The sequence below is a fragment of the Megalobrama amblycephala genome, linkage group LG21, assembly GCF_018812025.1.
Source record: "Megalobrama amblycephala isolate DHTTF-2021 linkage group LG21, ASM1881202v1, whole genome shotgun sequence".
NCBI classification, from domain to species: Eukaryota; Metazoa; Chordata; class Actinopteri; order Cypriniformes; family Xenocyprididae; genus Megalobrama; species Megalobrama amblycephala.
Window position 1 is genome coordinate 8,701,633 of NC_063064.1, and position 12,529 is coordinate 8,714,161.

Genomic DNA, 12,529 nt, shown 5'->3' on the forward strand with positions numbered 1-12,529 from the left:
TAATGAAAGTGAATGTGGCTGATACCCTGATCAGTGCCCTGACTACTGAACTAGGGAGCTGATTGAGATACACGGTATGTATTATAGCACTATATGCAATCGCACCACCCAAAGTGACAAACAGGTACTGTAGTCCTGGCCTAAAGTCAATGGTTGAGCCAAAGGATACATACAAGCTGCCTAATATAGTGACCTACAAATTGGCCGTAACAGGTTATATGGCCAATGTAAGACAAACTTTTGGTCTTTAGACAGCTTTAATGCACATGTACATCCTCTAGCATAATAGGATTAACTTGTAGCTTGAATTGTTATTGGGATCTTTTACAGCTCAGAAACTTCAATCCAGAAACACTTTGAATCGTGTAGTAGACGGTACAGCAATGGCCATGTGTCTTTTCAGATAAAATATGAGTCTTTAAGTATCTCTTTATGGAAGTATTATTCTATGTACTATATTAAAATAGACAGATAATATTGTCTCTTTCCTTCAATCGGACGGCAATACATTCAGTTACGTCTGGCAACAACAAATATGTTTTCAATAGTATAGTATAAAATGAATATTAATATAAAAATGAATGATCTGTAAGTATTTTGGAAATAATTAATTATATTGGGATTTATTAAACTTTATGAAACTATAATGAATTTAAGCCTATATGCATTTTTTATACTACAAGTCAATCTATTGAACCATTTACAGACTTTCATAAAGAGATCTGAAAGGATTTGTTGTCCTGTGGCTCCCTCTGGTGGACAGCATTAGTATTATGACCTTCATCTCTGAATCCCATTCATATAAATGACTGATTTAAAAAAAAGTTCCTGAAACTCGGCATGTTTACTCAGAAAGTCTTGTTGTCCATGTGTGTGAAGTTCTGTGAATTTTGGATTCAAACTTTTAAACTGATGGAAACTGATAGAAAAATAGATTTCTTCTCCTGTGGTTCCCTCTAGTGGACAACATTAGTACAACATGTTGTAGTCCATCGGCCATTTTGAGTTGCTAAAAATATTTTTCAATCTCCTAAACCACTTGACTGATTCACACGAAATTTTGCATGTCATCTATAGACACTAATGACAAAAGTTATCAAAAGGATTTTAATTAGTCAAAGCGTTTAGAAGATAGTTCATTTAGCCATGGCTCAATACACTTATAAAACTATATCTTCTCAACAATCTGATGAATCCAAATTCTGTTGATCACTTGTTTGATGTCTTCAGGGTATCTAGATGATACACAGATAAATTTGGGGTTAAATAGACAAATGGTCTAGGATGAACCCTTCAGTGTTTGGATCTCTGATAATCTCACCTGTGCTCGATATTCTCAGTCGTCTGAAGCTCTAAAATGATGTTATTGACTTCAAATCTTCTCATCTGCTGCAGCCCTCATATTTGTGAATGAACTTATTCAGTGTTTCTAGCACAAATCACTGTGACTCTGACTGACGGAGGTTTTTGACTCTTTATCACTGAACCAGGATAGAGGTTGATGATCCCAACTCTGATAGACGTCAGGACTGCTTTTACAGGACATGGTGAATGTGTTTCCTAGATGAACAGATTTCACTGCAGGCGTCTGAGTCACTTCACCAACTGATTTATTATTATTTATAATGTTAATATGATTTTTACATCAAATAATTGTCATCATTTAGAAATAAATGGTTATTTCCACTCTGATTACATGTGAAACCTTCTCGAATACTATCACTACATTTTTACTATTACAGCTGTCTAAATGAACGAATGGTGAAAAGTGTTGATTATTGCCTTATATTTAGATCTGTTCATCACAGGGAAGGTTGCAGTGATGAGAAACTGAGCAGATGACAGACAGTCTGTTGATGGTGTGAATGCAGTGATCTCGTCATTACAACTAAATTTCTGCACTCCAGAAAAGCTTTCACCATAACTAACAATGCAAACACGATGTAAATACAGTCAGAGATTGATTGTGTAGTGTAAGAGCGTCACTGATTATAACAGGAGTTTTGGGAAGTGTCCAGATAAACTCTCCCTGTGTGATCGACAGCTTCAGTTCCTCAGATCTTTACTGTATAACTAAGATTAGGAAGAAAAAATAATAAAAGTACATGATCAAAAATATCAATGACTTTAAAATACTGAATGAGTGGAAATGAGGATAAATAAACCATAAATGATCTAAAAATGATGATAACATCAAAAGAATTTCTAATTATCTGAAGAAATACTGATGAAGCTCAACAAAGCTGATATTAAGATCATATTTATGTTTCTGCACTGTTGAGTGTGTGTGAAAGTGTGTGAAAGTGTGTGAGCAGCTGCAGTATCAGTTCAGTCACTGTCACTCTGACTGACGGAGGTTTTTGTACGACTCTTTATCACTGTGTGAACACACCACCACTGTGGTAACTCTGACAGTAATAATGTCCAGCATCTTCAGTCTGGACTCCACTGATGGTCAGAGTGAAATCACTGTTAGATCCACTGCCACTGAATCTAGATGGAGTTCCTGACTGGAGGGTGTTTGTATAATAAATCAGTAGTTTAGGAGCTTCTCCAAGTTTCTGTAAGTACCAGGACACACAGTATGCTGAGCTGCAGCCAGCAGCACTTCTACTGAGTTTACAGCTCATCACAACATTTTCTCCTGGTGTGGCAGTTTTCACTGCAGGAGTCTGAGTCACTGTGATCTGAGCTCTACAGCCTGTAAAACAAATCATTTATGAGTCCAAAAAATACATTATTTGACATTTTTAAGATGTATTAAATTAGGCTATACAACTTAAATGATTTATTTTAAATTTATAGTGTTCACCTTGTAGTATAAAGCAGTATAAGAGCGTCCAGATGATGATGAAGGTCATGTTGATGAAGATTGTTGTGTGTGTCAGTGATGAAGTGTTAAACTCACAGCACTATAAACACTCTCAGAGCACTGAAGCATCTGATCAATATGCAAACACACTCCAGATCATTTACCTGAAGACAGATACTCAAAAAAGTGTAGATTCTTGTTTGTAAAACTGATGCACAATGACCTGAAAAGTTGTTTTTTTATCCAGTCAAAATTTTCTTTTTCCAACTTGTTAAAACAAAAGAAAAAAAATCAAATTTATAATTTTATATTCAAAACCCTAGCGTTTTGAATGGTGTAACTTAAATGCCTCTGATTGGCCACAGTATTTATGAAATCATCAGTGATTGGCTACATTGCTCAGTGCTGCAACAACACCTCTCTCCACACTCTCCAGACTGGAAACACAAATACACACTGACGCATCGCGTTTGCAAAATCTGTTTGGCCTGTTTTGTACCCTCTAACACCCCTGTAGAACCGGGTCTGATCGGGTCAGTCGCACTGGTGCTTCTAAATACTTTTTCACAGTCGCACGCAGTAATTGCGACTGAAATGGTCGCATTGTAGAGCCCTGCCATTGGTAGTGCGGTTTATTATAAAACTTTTTTTCCTCAGTCGTTCAGAACAAAAGTGGCAGACATGTTACGTACTTGTTCAGATGACATTTTCCAGTGAAACTTCTTATTTTGAACAAACTTCCAAGACGTGGAATCAGTAATTGTGAAGTAAGTGAAGATCCACACTGGTGCAGTGACTGACAGCCACACAAACACCTCAAAACATTAGATTCGTCCGCGCTGAGGAGCCGTGCCGACGCACAACCCATGTGAGGAAGATCATTCCACAAATAACTGCAATTGCAGGTTTCAAACAGAGATGGAGACAAAGAGGCAAACTTACAGACTGCAGCTTTAATAATTAATCAGCATATTTACCAGAATGTGAAATTAATTCTCAACATTTTCTCTTTTCATGTGTCGGAGTTTGTGAGCATTAATGTGTTAAAGGAATAATGATGGATTTTCTTTGACTGTTTTCTTCATGTTGTTTCTCTCGCTGTTGGAGAATTTCTCCCAGTTTTCTCTTTAATCCTAATGGAAAGCCACTGGTAACTGATTTCTCTGTGCTTCTCTCAGGTGTCACTCCTCCTAAAGTGAGCGTCCTGCCGCCCTCCAGCGCAGAGATCTCCTCTCTGAACACAGCGACACTGGTGTGTGTGGCCAACAAGGGCTTCCCGTCAGACTGGAGCCTGAGCTGAAGGTGGACGGGAGCAGCAGGTCTCAGGAGAGCAGCGCTGGGCTCCTGGAGAAGGACGTCTGTACAGCTGGAGCAGCAGCCTGACTCTCTCTGAGGAGGAGTGGATGAAGAGCGTCTCGGTGAGCTGTAAGGCCACACGGAGCGGCCAGTCTGCGTCCACTGGAGACACTGTGAGGAGACAGCAGTGTTCAGAGTAGATCTGCTGACTATATGTGTGCTTTTTCACTCTTGATTTCATTACAGTTCAGTCAATAAAACATAATTGTAACATTATGTCCTTTTTTGTGTCATTTTTGTTTCAGCTCTTTCATTGGATCAGGGCTTTAGCTCATATTTTATAAATAAACTTCACTCAATGGAGCATGAAAACACCTGCAGATACATGATGAAACGAGATCTGCTCAATTCTCAGAGGAACACAATCACAAATGTGATGCAAATGAGTTTAACTCCACTCAGTTTCACTGTTTGACTTGATATTCTGAGCAATATATATATGAAATAAAATAAAATTATATGACGTCAAGAGGATTGGAGGCAATAATTAAATTAGTTAAGTTCCTAAACATAATTTAGGGAGGAGCAAGCCCATCTAATCTTCCAATCAACAGCCAGAGTATATAAGCAGCTGCTTACCTCTCTTCAGTCTCAGCTGTTTCAGCATCCGGTAGTGCCGTACTGAACAATGTCCGACACCACGGAAATTCCACCATCTCCCTTCAGACGACGAACTTTCCCCGAGACACCAACAGTCACATCTCGCGTAAGATCGGATCTCACAGATCCAAACACGGATGCTCTTTCTGAGCGCTCATACAGACCACGCTCCGGATAACCACTCTCTCCTCCACCCTCAAGATCGCCCGTTTAACTGCGCCTCATCAGTCTTCTTCACAGACTTCATCTCTTCATTCTACCGCCGCTAATACACTGATTCTACCCATTTCAAATGGTCCGCCAACAGCCTACGTCAAGTTGAAGTGGAATTAATTTCTCCCGCATTTCATCAAAAGCTAAACTCTACGATCTTCTTTATTTCTAACAACAGTTCCAGCATGCCAACAAACACTTCAACATCATAAAAGCAAGACTCAGAAGTTTCTCTTCCGACTTGATGTCCTGAACATAAACATTTACAGCACGCTAATCCACAGGCTGCCGCCGCCGCACGCACTTCCTCGTCCGCCGTTTTTCCGCCCGATCAACAACAGCGGCCGCAAAAACAGTCCCGCTGTTTTTCCAGCTCTTCCCATATGCAGCTCCACTCCTCAGGCAAGAACTATCCAAACTTACTCCTGTCTCCCGCACTTTACTTCCTTCTATGGATTATGAAATGAAGCCTCTTGAATCTTGAAGCTTTTAAAAATAAAATAAATAAATTTACAGCAGCCATAAACCAGCCGGTACAGCCAAAGAATATAGATGTACAGCTCAGTCATTCTATTAAGCAAATAAAAGCCTGGCAATGTTAAACATGTAGTTTCCTGATAATATCATTTTCATACTAATGTGTTGCAATAAATTAAATATAACAATAATAATACTAACAGAGTTGTTTGATGCAAGTAAATCATGCTCTAATTATGATATGGTTTTATACTGTCTTTATGGCAGAATGTACGATCATGTAACTTAATATATATTAGTAAATGGACTTTAAATTCCATAAACCCATAGAGTAGTGGTCTGGGTTCAACATTCTGAAACGCACAGCATTCATGTGACTGGAAAGATCGTTGAGATGTCTTTCATTTATCACCGCTCCTCTGAAAACATATGCATTCATGATAATTGAACTGTGTACTTAATACATGATTTGAAGCTTCAATTTCATATGTAACATCACTAATTCCTTCTGCTTTTTCAGTTCTGTTTCAATCTTCTTCATGATAAACCCATGCGCCAGGATGCCCTCGCAGATGGTTACTTCTCGCTCACCCCCAAACTAACTTACCCAGAAAGCGGATCCTAGCGTGAGGCTGCCTCCGCTAGTGGTCCCTCACCCTCTATCCCTTTACAACTTGCCTCATTCCTCTCCTCCCTTCTGTTCCCCAATTTCTTCTTGGCACAGATCCTAGCGTGAGGTTGCCTCCGCAAATGATCTCAACACTCTTTTTGCCCACCAACCCCTTTCTCTCACTTCAGCCATCTTGTCAGTAATGGAGCCCTCCTCCCAGCATCCATCTTTTTTCCAACACCAAACACTTCCTCAGGACTGAGCCGCTTGCCAGCCCATTCTCTCGCAACAGCAGTCCCTTTTCCAGCTCCTCCCAATGCAGTCACCTGGATCAACCAACATTCTCAACCCATAACCGTTCCCTAATTCCATGCAGAAATTTGATCTTCTTCCTTTGGAGCAGTCATTTTTATATCTACCTCAAGCTTTGCAGCTAAGTGAGCAGCCTCTCTCTTCTTCAATCATTATTTCCCAGTTAGTTAGTGAAATGGACACCATCCAGACAATTTCCAACCAGTTCTTTCTTTCAGGCCTGACAGAACATTTCAGCCGCAGTCTGGAAAGTATACCTGACTCCAGCTTGATCTGCAATAACTTATAATCTGCAACAGCTGGACCCGATATAGTGGAAGACCTCATCAAAAAGAACTAGATTCTGGATTCATGATCGGCCCCTTTTGATTCTCCACCTTATTCCGCATAAGCCCAATTGGAGTAACCAAATTAGATGAATTCTCCACCACCACAACATAGACCAAGCAATCATTCTCATAAACCTGTATCCCATAGTAGTAACAGCCAATCTATGGGGTTCCGAAATGTTAATTGCCCCTTAGAATTTCCACCTGTTACCAGTTCATCAAAATAAAATCACAGATGTTTTATCTTCTTTTTCAAATTTAGAACATTGGCTCTGGAAGTAGACTCCAATCCAACTTCCATTCCTCCTGATTCAGAACTCGCATTCGTCTGGTCCATTCCCTCAAGACATCTTCATACCACATCCACAAATACCATACTGCAAGCCATTTCTCCCAGAACACTCCAAACCTACTGGACATCTTGGAGTTCCTTCAAAAAACTCCCACAGAGCTTTCCAGAAGTTTTCCCTCCTTTCAATATCCTTCATCTCTTACCTCCATCATACCAATTTAATTCAGCCAGGAACAATCAAAATCTACCTCAGTGACATACATTGCTCTCCAAGTTCATCCATGGCCAGCAGTGCCCCGACTCTTCAAGTTCCCAGATATCCCTCCTCATCAAAGGTTTACAAAACCAATCCCCCTCAGCCAAACACCAGACAACCTTTTATCCATCCATTTTTCTTATCTTTCTGCATAGGTGCAGCCATCACAGCAGCCCAGAGTGGCCTATCCAAACACCAAATTAAAATGACCGGTCGATGCCACGCCTTTAAAACAACATATGTTCGATCGGTTCTACATCACAAACACTAGCATCTTTCTGAGTCTGGACCGCTTCTCCCTACTATTTTTGCATCTCCCCGCTTACCAAGCCCCGCAGGGCTCATATTCATCTGGATGCAATGAGAGCTCTCCCTTTTCGGATGTGTGTTAGCTACCACTCCTGGAGTGGGCTTTCCCATTCGAATTGCTGTGTGGGCTCCCCCGTCCAGATACTGTGCAGGCTCTCCCGTTCGGCTTGCAGTGTGGGCTCTCCCGTTCGACTTGCAGTGTGGGCTCTCCTGTTCGACTTGCAGTGTGGGCTCTCCCGTTCGACTTGCAGAGTGAGCTTCCTGTTTATTTTATCAGGGGCTCTCTCCTTCGAAACGCAGCAAGAGCTCTCCCGGTCGAATCGCAGTGTGAGCTTCCGTTCAGGCGCCGTGGGGGCTCTCCCTTTCTGAATTGCAGTGTGGGCCCTCCTATCTGAGCAAGTGGACTGGAGGTACCAAGGATCTTATCTCCCATAAGGATCGCAGCGGGCCCTCATGTCCTTATGTGATCCAAACCACCTTGGAAGGACTGTAGCTCTGCGTTTGGCAGGCAGGTTCGCTCTGGATATCAGTGGCCCGTTTTCCCTTTAGGGACGAGGACCTCCTTCCCCTCTGTTGGCAGCTGGGGGCCCCATGTACTTCTGAATTCATGGGCCCCCATGTTGCAGACGTTGTGGCGGGACGTTCTGCTGCAGCAGAAGCTTGCTCATAGCTCCACATGGTGGACATAGTAGGGCGACACGTTCCAGCCCAGCTCCCGCAGGAGCCTCGTTAAATATCACTGCCGCAGCAGTGTTCATTCATGACTCCAGGCCAATTAAACACAGCTTCTTTGTGTTCCAGCGTAGGAAACACTAGTGCCACTCGACACCTCAACTCTATTCTTCATACCGCTTTAATCTTTCGCTCCTTTTGGGGGGGTTTCAAGCATTAAGCATCTGGGTATCCTGTATACTTTAAACCCTTAAGCATTTTCAACCATGCTAAATCCAACTTGTTGTCCCAAATATATTCTGCACTTTTTGGGGGGTGTATCAGAGCTCGAGTTGAAGATGCTTCATCGAGCCCCTCCTCAGTGGACAGCAAGCCAAATTAGCTAACCTAAGGCTACGTTTACACGTGGGCGGCTATTTTCATAAACGGACATTTCAACCTCTCCGGTTTCAAAAATAACATCGTGCACACATGTCAGTTTTCAGAAAAGTGTTCATTTACACGTACCCATGTACATATGACGTCAAGAGTGTAACGAGCAGCTCAAGCCCACGTAAGCCAATCAGAATCCCGAAAAAGAATCCCGAATTCCTCTTGAAGTGATTCGAAGTTGTTGCAAAATTGCTGATCTCCGAGCACTCATTCGTCTCTGCTCCTCGACATAATGGAGCAGCTGTATTTGCAAATGCAAGCACACGAGAAGAGTTTGCACCAACATAAATGCGACTGCTACTCTAAACGCTTCCATGATCACATGTAAACATAGGTCGCACTTTTGACATAGGTGCGAGCTCTGGCGCATACTGTGACGTTGGCTGTCTAAACACCCGTTTGTCTCAGTTTACATGCAAACGTGCAAACGAAGATTTTCAAAATCTCCACTCTGGCCGGAGTTTTTAGAAAGACTCGTTTTCAGAGGTCAGTCTCTTGTCTCCATCTACTGGCATGTAATGACTGAGACAAATCAGACACAATTATTTGTTAGTTCACCAATAGTTTTAAGCTCACTCTGGGATTTGACTGTCCCCATCCCCCGGGAAGTTTTCAGTTACAAGTTTATTGCGCTGAGGAATGTGGTTGCCGCATGGAGAGCAGAGAAGAGACACAGAAAATCTGCATCTTCCCTGCATTTTCCACACAGAACACAGACTCTATGGCATTAATGTATAGACAGACTGTGCTATAAATGAATCCTTCTCAGGAAATGGTATACATTATTACTGTTGTTGTATTGTACTCATTGTATTTACATGTTTGATGATTGTTAAATGTTATGACCTGCACGGTAACTTCAATTATGCCATGTTTGGTGTCTATGCATTCGTGTCGAGCAGATTTAAATGTTTGTGTATGCGGTATGTCCATACCTGCACAACACATAAGTGTTATAAGGATCTTTAATAGTACTTCTTCAAAGCTCAACCAGTTTAATCTTGCTCGGTCATAAAAGCCCCACCAAGGGGAGGTGTGTGTCACCCGGAAATACAACGACCTCATTGGCCCCCATCATTCCTAAGAGGTTGGCTTTGACCAGAGGTTAAAAACGATTGAACAGGGCCACTCCCTCTCTTTTTCTCCTTGCTTCTGAACGACCGAATCGATCTCCTTGCGGCCGGCCTAGGCCAGGCCTGCAAGGCCTGTAGGCCTCGGCCTACAAACGAGCCATGTGCTCCTCATCCAACATGGAAAAGACTGGCAATAACTTCGGACTGAATCACCCAAGATCTCTCCTCAGATGGCAGAGCCGATGCTCCTCAGCCTAAGGGCATTTTGCAAGTATCGTACATTTTAACACTAAACAGCGAGTTAGTATTCATTTGTAAGACTTACCTTGCTATTGCTGAAGAAACTGATGATTCTGCTCATTCCTCGATGCTATAATGCATGTTTAAATTGTATGAAGAAGCTAACCTGAAATTATCGAAGAAATCATAATTTCAGTTGCTAAATGAGCGTAAAACTTTTCTGACGACGGAATCGCAGATTAGTAGCGCGTACAAAAGGGTACCAAAAGTAATTAACCTGAACTTGGGCGTAGAAACCCCCACTTTCAGCTTTAAATGCATAAGTCTTTCTGACGATGGAATCTCAGATTAGCAGCACGAACAAATAAACTAACCTGAATCTGGGCGAAGAAATCCCCACTTTCAGCTGTAAATGCATAAGCCTTTTTCTGATGACGGAATTCCAGATTAAGCAGCATAAATTTACCTGTGTGACGAAGAAATCTCACTACAGCGTTTGTAATGGTGTTCTGGGCGAGACTCCCCAGTCACCGATTAAAGGCCTTTTTACTGTTCGTTCCGTCACTGTATTCATATTCATGCGCGGGACCGCACATATGAAACACACGCAACGAACCTGTGGTGTAAATTCTAGCGTAGCTAACTAGCAATCCACCACCGTCTGTGAAGTGATGTGCTGTTGTGATTTGTGAGTTATGCGTGACCACACTGGAGTTCTTAATGCGGGCTTGCAACGCGGTTAGAATTCTGCTCCATTCTGATCGTGTTGCGGGCTGGCATTGGTCTCCTGGCAACGCATGACAACAGAGCGTGTAGAGCAGACACCTCTGAAAGTCTGATAGCAGCACACCCACATCACAGACTGTTGTGCAAACAACGAATCACGCGTAGCCGAATCTAGCTCTATAGAAACCCTACGCGTATACCCTACGAGTTAAAACCCTTTACCTTGACTAAAAGCTGCTAGCACCCTGCTAGCACCTAGACATGTGCAAGCGTGAAGCATTCAAGCCAAAGACTTTATAGACTTTGGAATTCCCTTTAGGAGGGATTTTGATTTGAACCGCTGATGGGAACACAATGCGTTGTGAAGCTCCGAATCAAATGAATCAATTGCGTCACAAACGATTCACTGTTCGAACCGCTCAAAGCGCCCCTTTGCGAGTCAGAACAGTAAGCGTAGTGAATACTAGAGACACATGAATAGCGAATATGAGACATCTTTAATAAACCATTCACAAATGTTATCAATTAAATGTGATCAATGAATCATCTAATATCCTTAAACCTGAGGTTTCTGTCAAGACATGATATTTCAGTAAACTGTAGCGCTTATTGAAACACTCTGAAACTGCTAGGACGCATCACAAAGCCTCGTTTACTGAAATCACGTGACTGTGGCAGTTTGACACACGCTCCGAATCACTGATGCAACACAAACGATTCATTTGAGTTCCAAAGCTTCACAAGGCACGCCTCAAAAGGCACCCATCTCTGGTTTAAACCGTTTGTATGTGTGTGCGTGTGTGTGCGTATGTGGCGTCACTCACGTTGTCAAGTCTGAGTACCTCTATTCAGTAAAGTTGAATTTAAATTAAATTTAAAATTTAATTAAATCAATTTGTTTAGTTTCCTATCTCTACTTCATGCTAATACTTTGTTCACCTGACTATCCCTATGCAGCCAAGTTGAATTTGGTTAAATTTGAAAATTTAATTAAATCAATTTTGTCTGTTTAACTTTCCTTTTAGATTTCTAAATCTACTAGGAAATTCTAATTTTATTTTGTTCAACTTCATTCCTCCTCTACGTGTCATTTTATTTCCTTCACTTTCTTTCTATATCTCTGTTCAGTCAAGTTGGATTTAATTAAACTTAGCATTTAATTAAATCAACCTGGGTATTCACATTCCCTAGGTCTAAAGGGACCTTCTGTTTTTATTTATTTATTTATTTATTTTTTTGTGTGTTATTCTACTATCACCCTCTTCCCTTTTTCTATAGGATTACAGTAGTTCTAGAAACTGTTGTTTCCTTAATGAGGCATAATGAGTTATAGGTTATTACTACGCTAACACCTAGCTCTCAGCTCCCCCTCCTCACTCCTTAGTGCTGAGTACATGAAGTACGGCCACCGTCCAGTGCACTTGGGGCTCCGGAAAGGACTAGAAACTCTTCCCGTTGTTTCTTCTCCTTTCGACCTCAAGGCATCTGGTCTTTCTCTGTTAGTCTAGAGATTAGGTCATCACTTGAACCAGTGACACCTGCTTAACCATATCTCCTAGCAAGACTAAATGGGTAAAAAACCTCTTTCCTTCCTTTCCCTTTTCTTATTTCATTTTTTTCTCTCTCTCTCTCTACCAGTTTGTTCTATTCATTTACCATATGGTGATAATTTCTGGAAAGGAATCATCTGTACTCTGAGTAATAGTTTAATGACGTGTACCAGCCCCGTCATCAGTCAACACAGCTTACAGCTGTCATCCAAGATAGTTAAACACCTTAGTCTCATGCTGGCTTCCCCCACTTCAGCTAGCCACTTCCTA

General features: G+C 41.6%; 1 long non-coding RNA gene, 1 pseudogene and 1 gene segment (V, D, J or C); 1 reads left to right on the forward strand and 2 right to left on the reverse strand.

The window, feature by feature from the left end:
* Nucleotides 1-1,093: 1,093 nt before the first annotated feature.
* LOC125256765 lies at nt 1,094-1,586 on the reverse strand. Its single transcript, XR_007182178.1, has 2 exons — nt 1,322-1,586; nt 1,094-1,235 (listed from the first exon to the last, which is right to left on the reverse strand). It is a non-coding gene; the product is annotated as an uncharacterized LOC125256765 (long non-coding RNA).
* A 789-nt stretch (nt 1,587-2,375) lies between these two features.
* LOC125257228 lies at nt 2,376-3,029 on the reverse strand. The segment is given in 2 exon segments: nt 2,376-2,701; nt 2,813-3,029. Coding segments are annotated over 2 exon segments (375 nt in total).
* An 861-nt stretch (nt 3,030-3,890) lies between these two features.
* On the forward strand, nt 3,891-4,308 carry LOC125257229 (annotated as a pseudogene).
* The last annotated feature ends 8,221 nt before the right edge of the window (nt 4,309-12,529 follow it).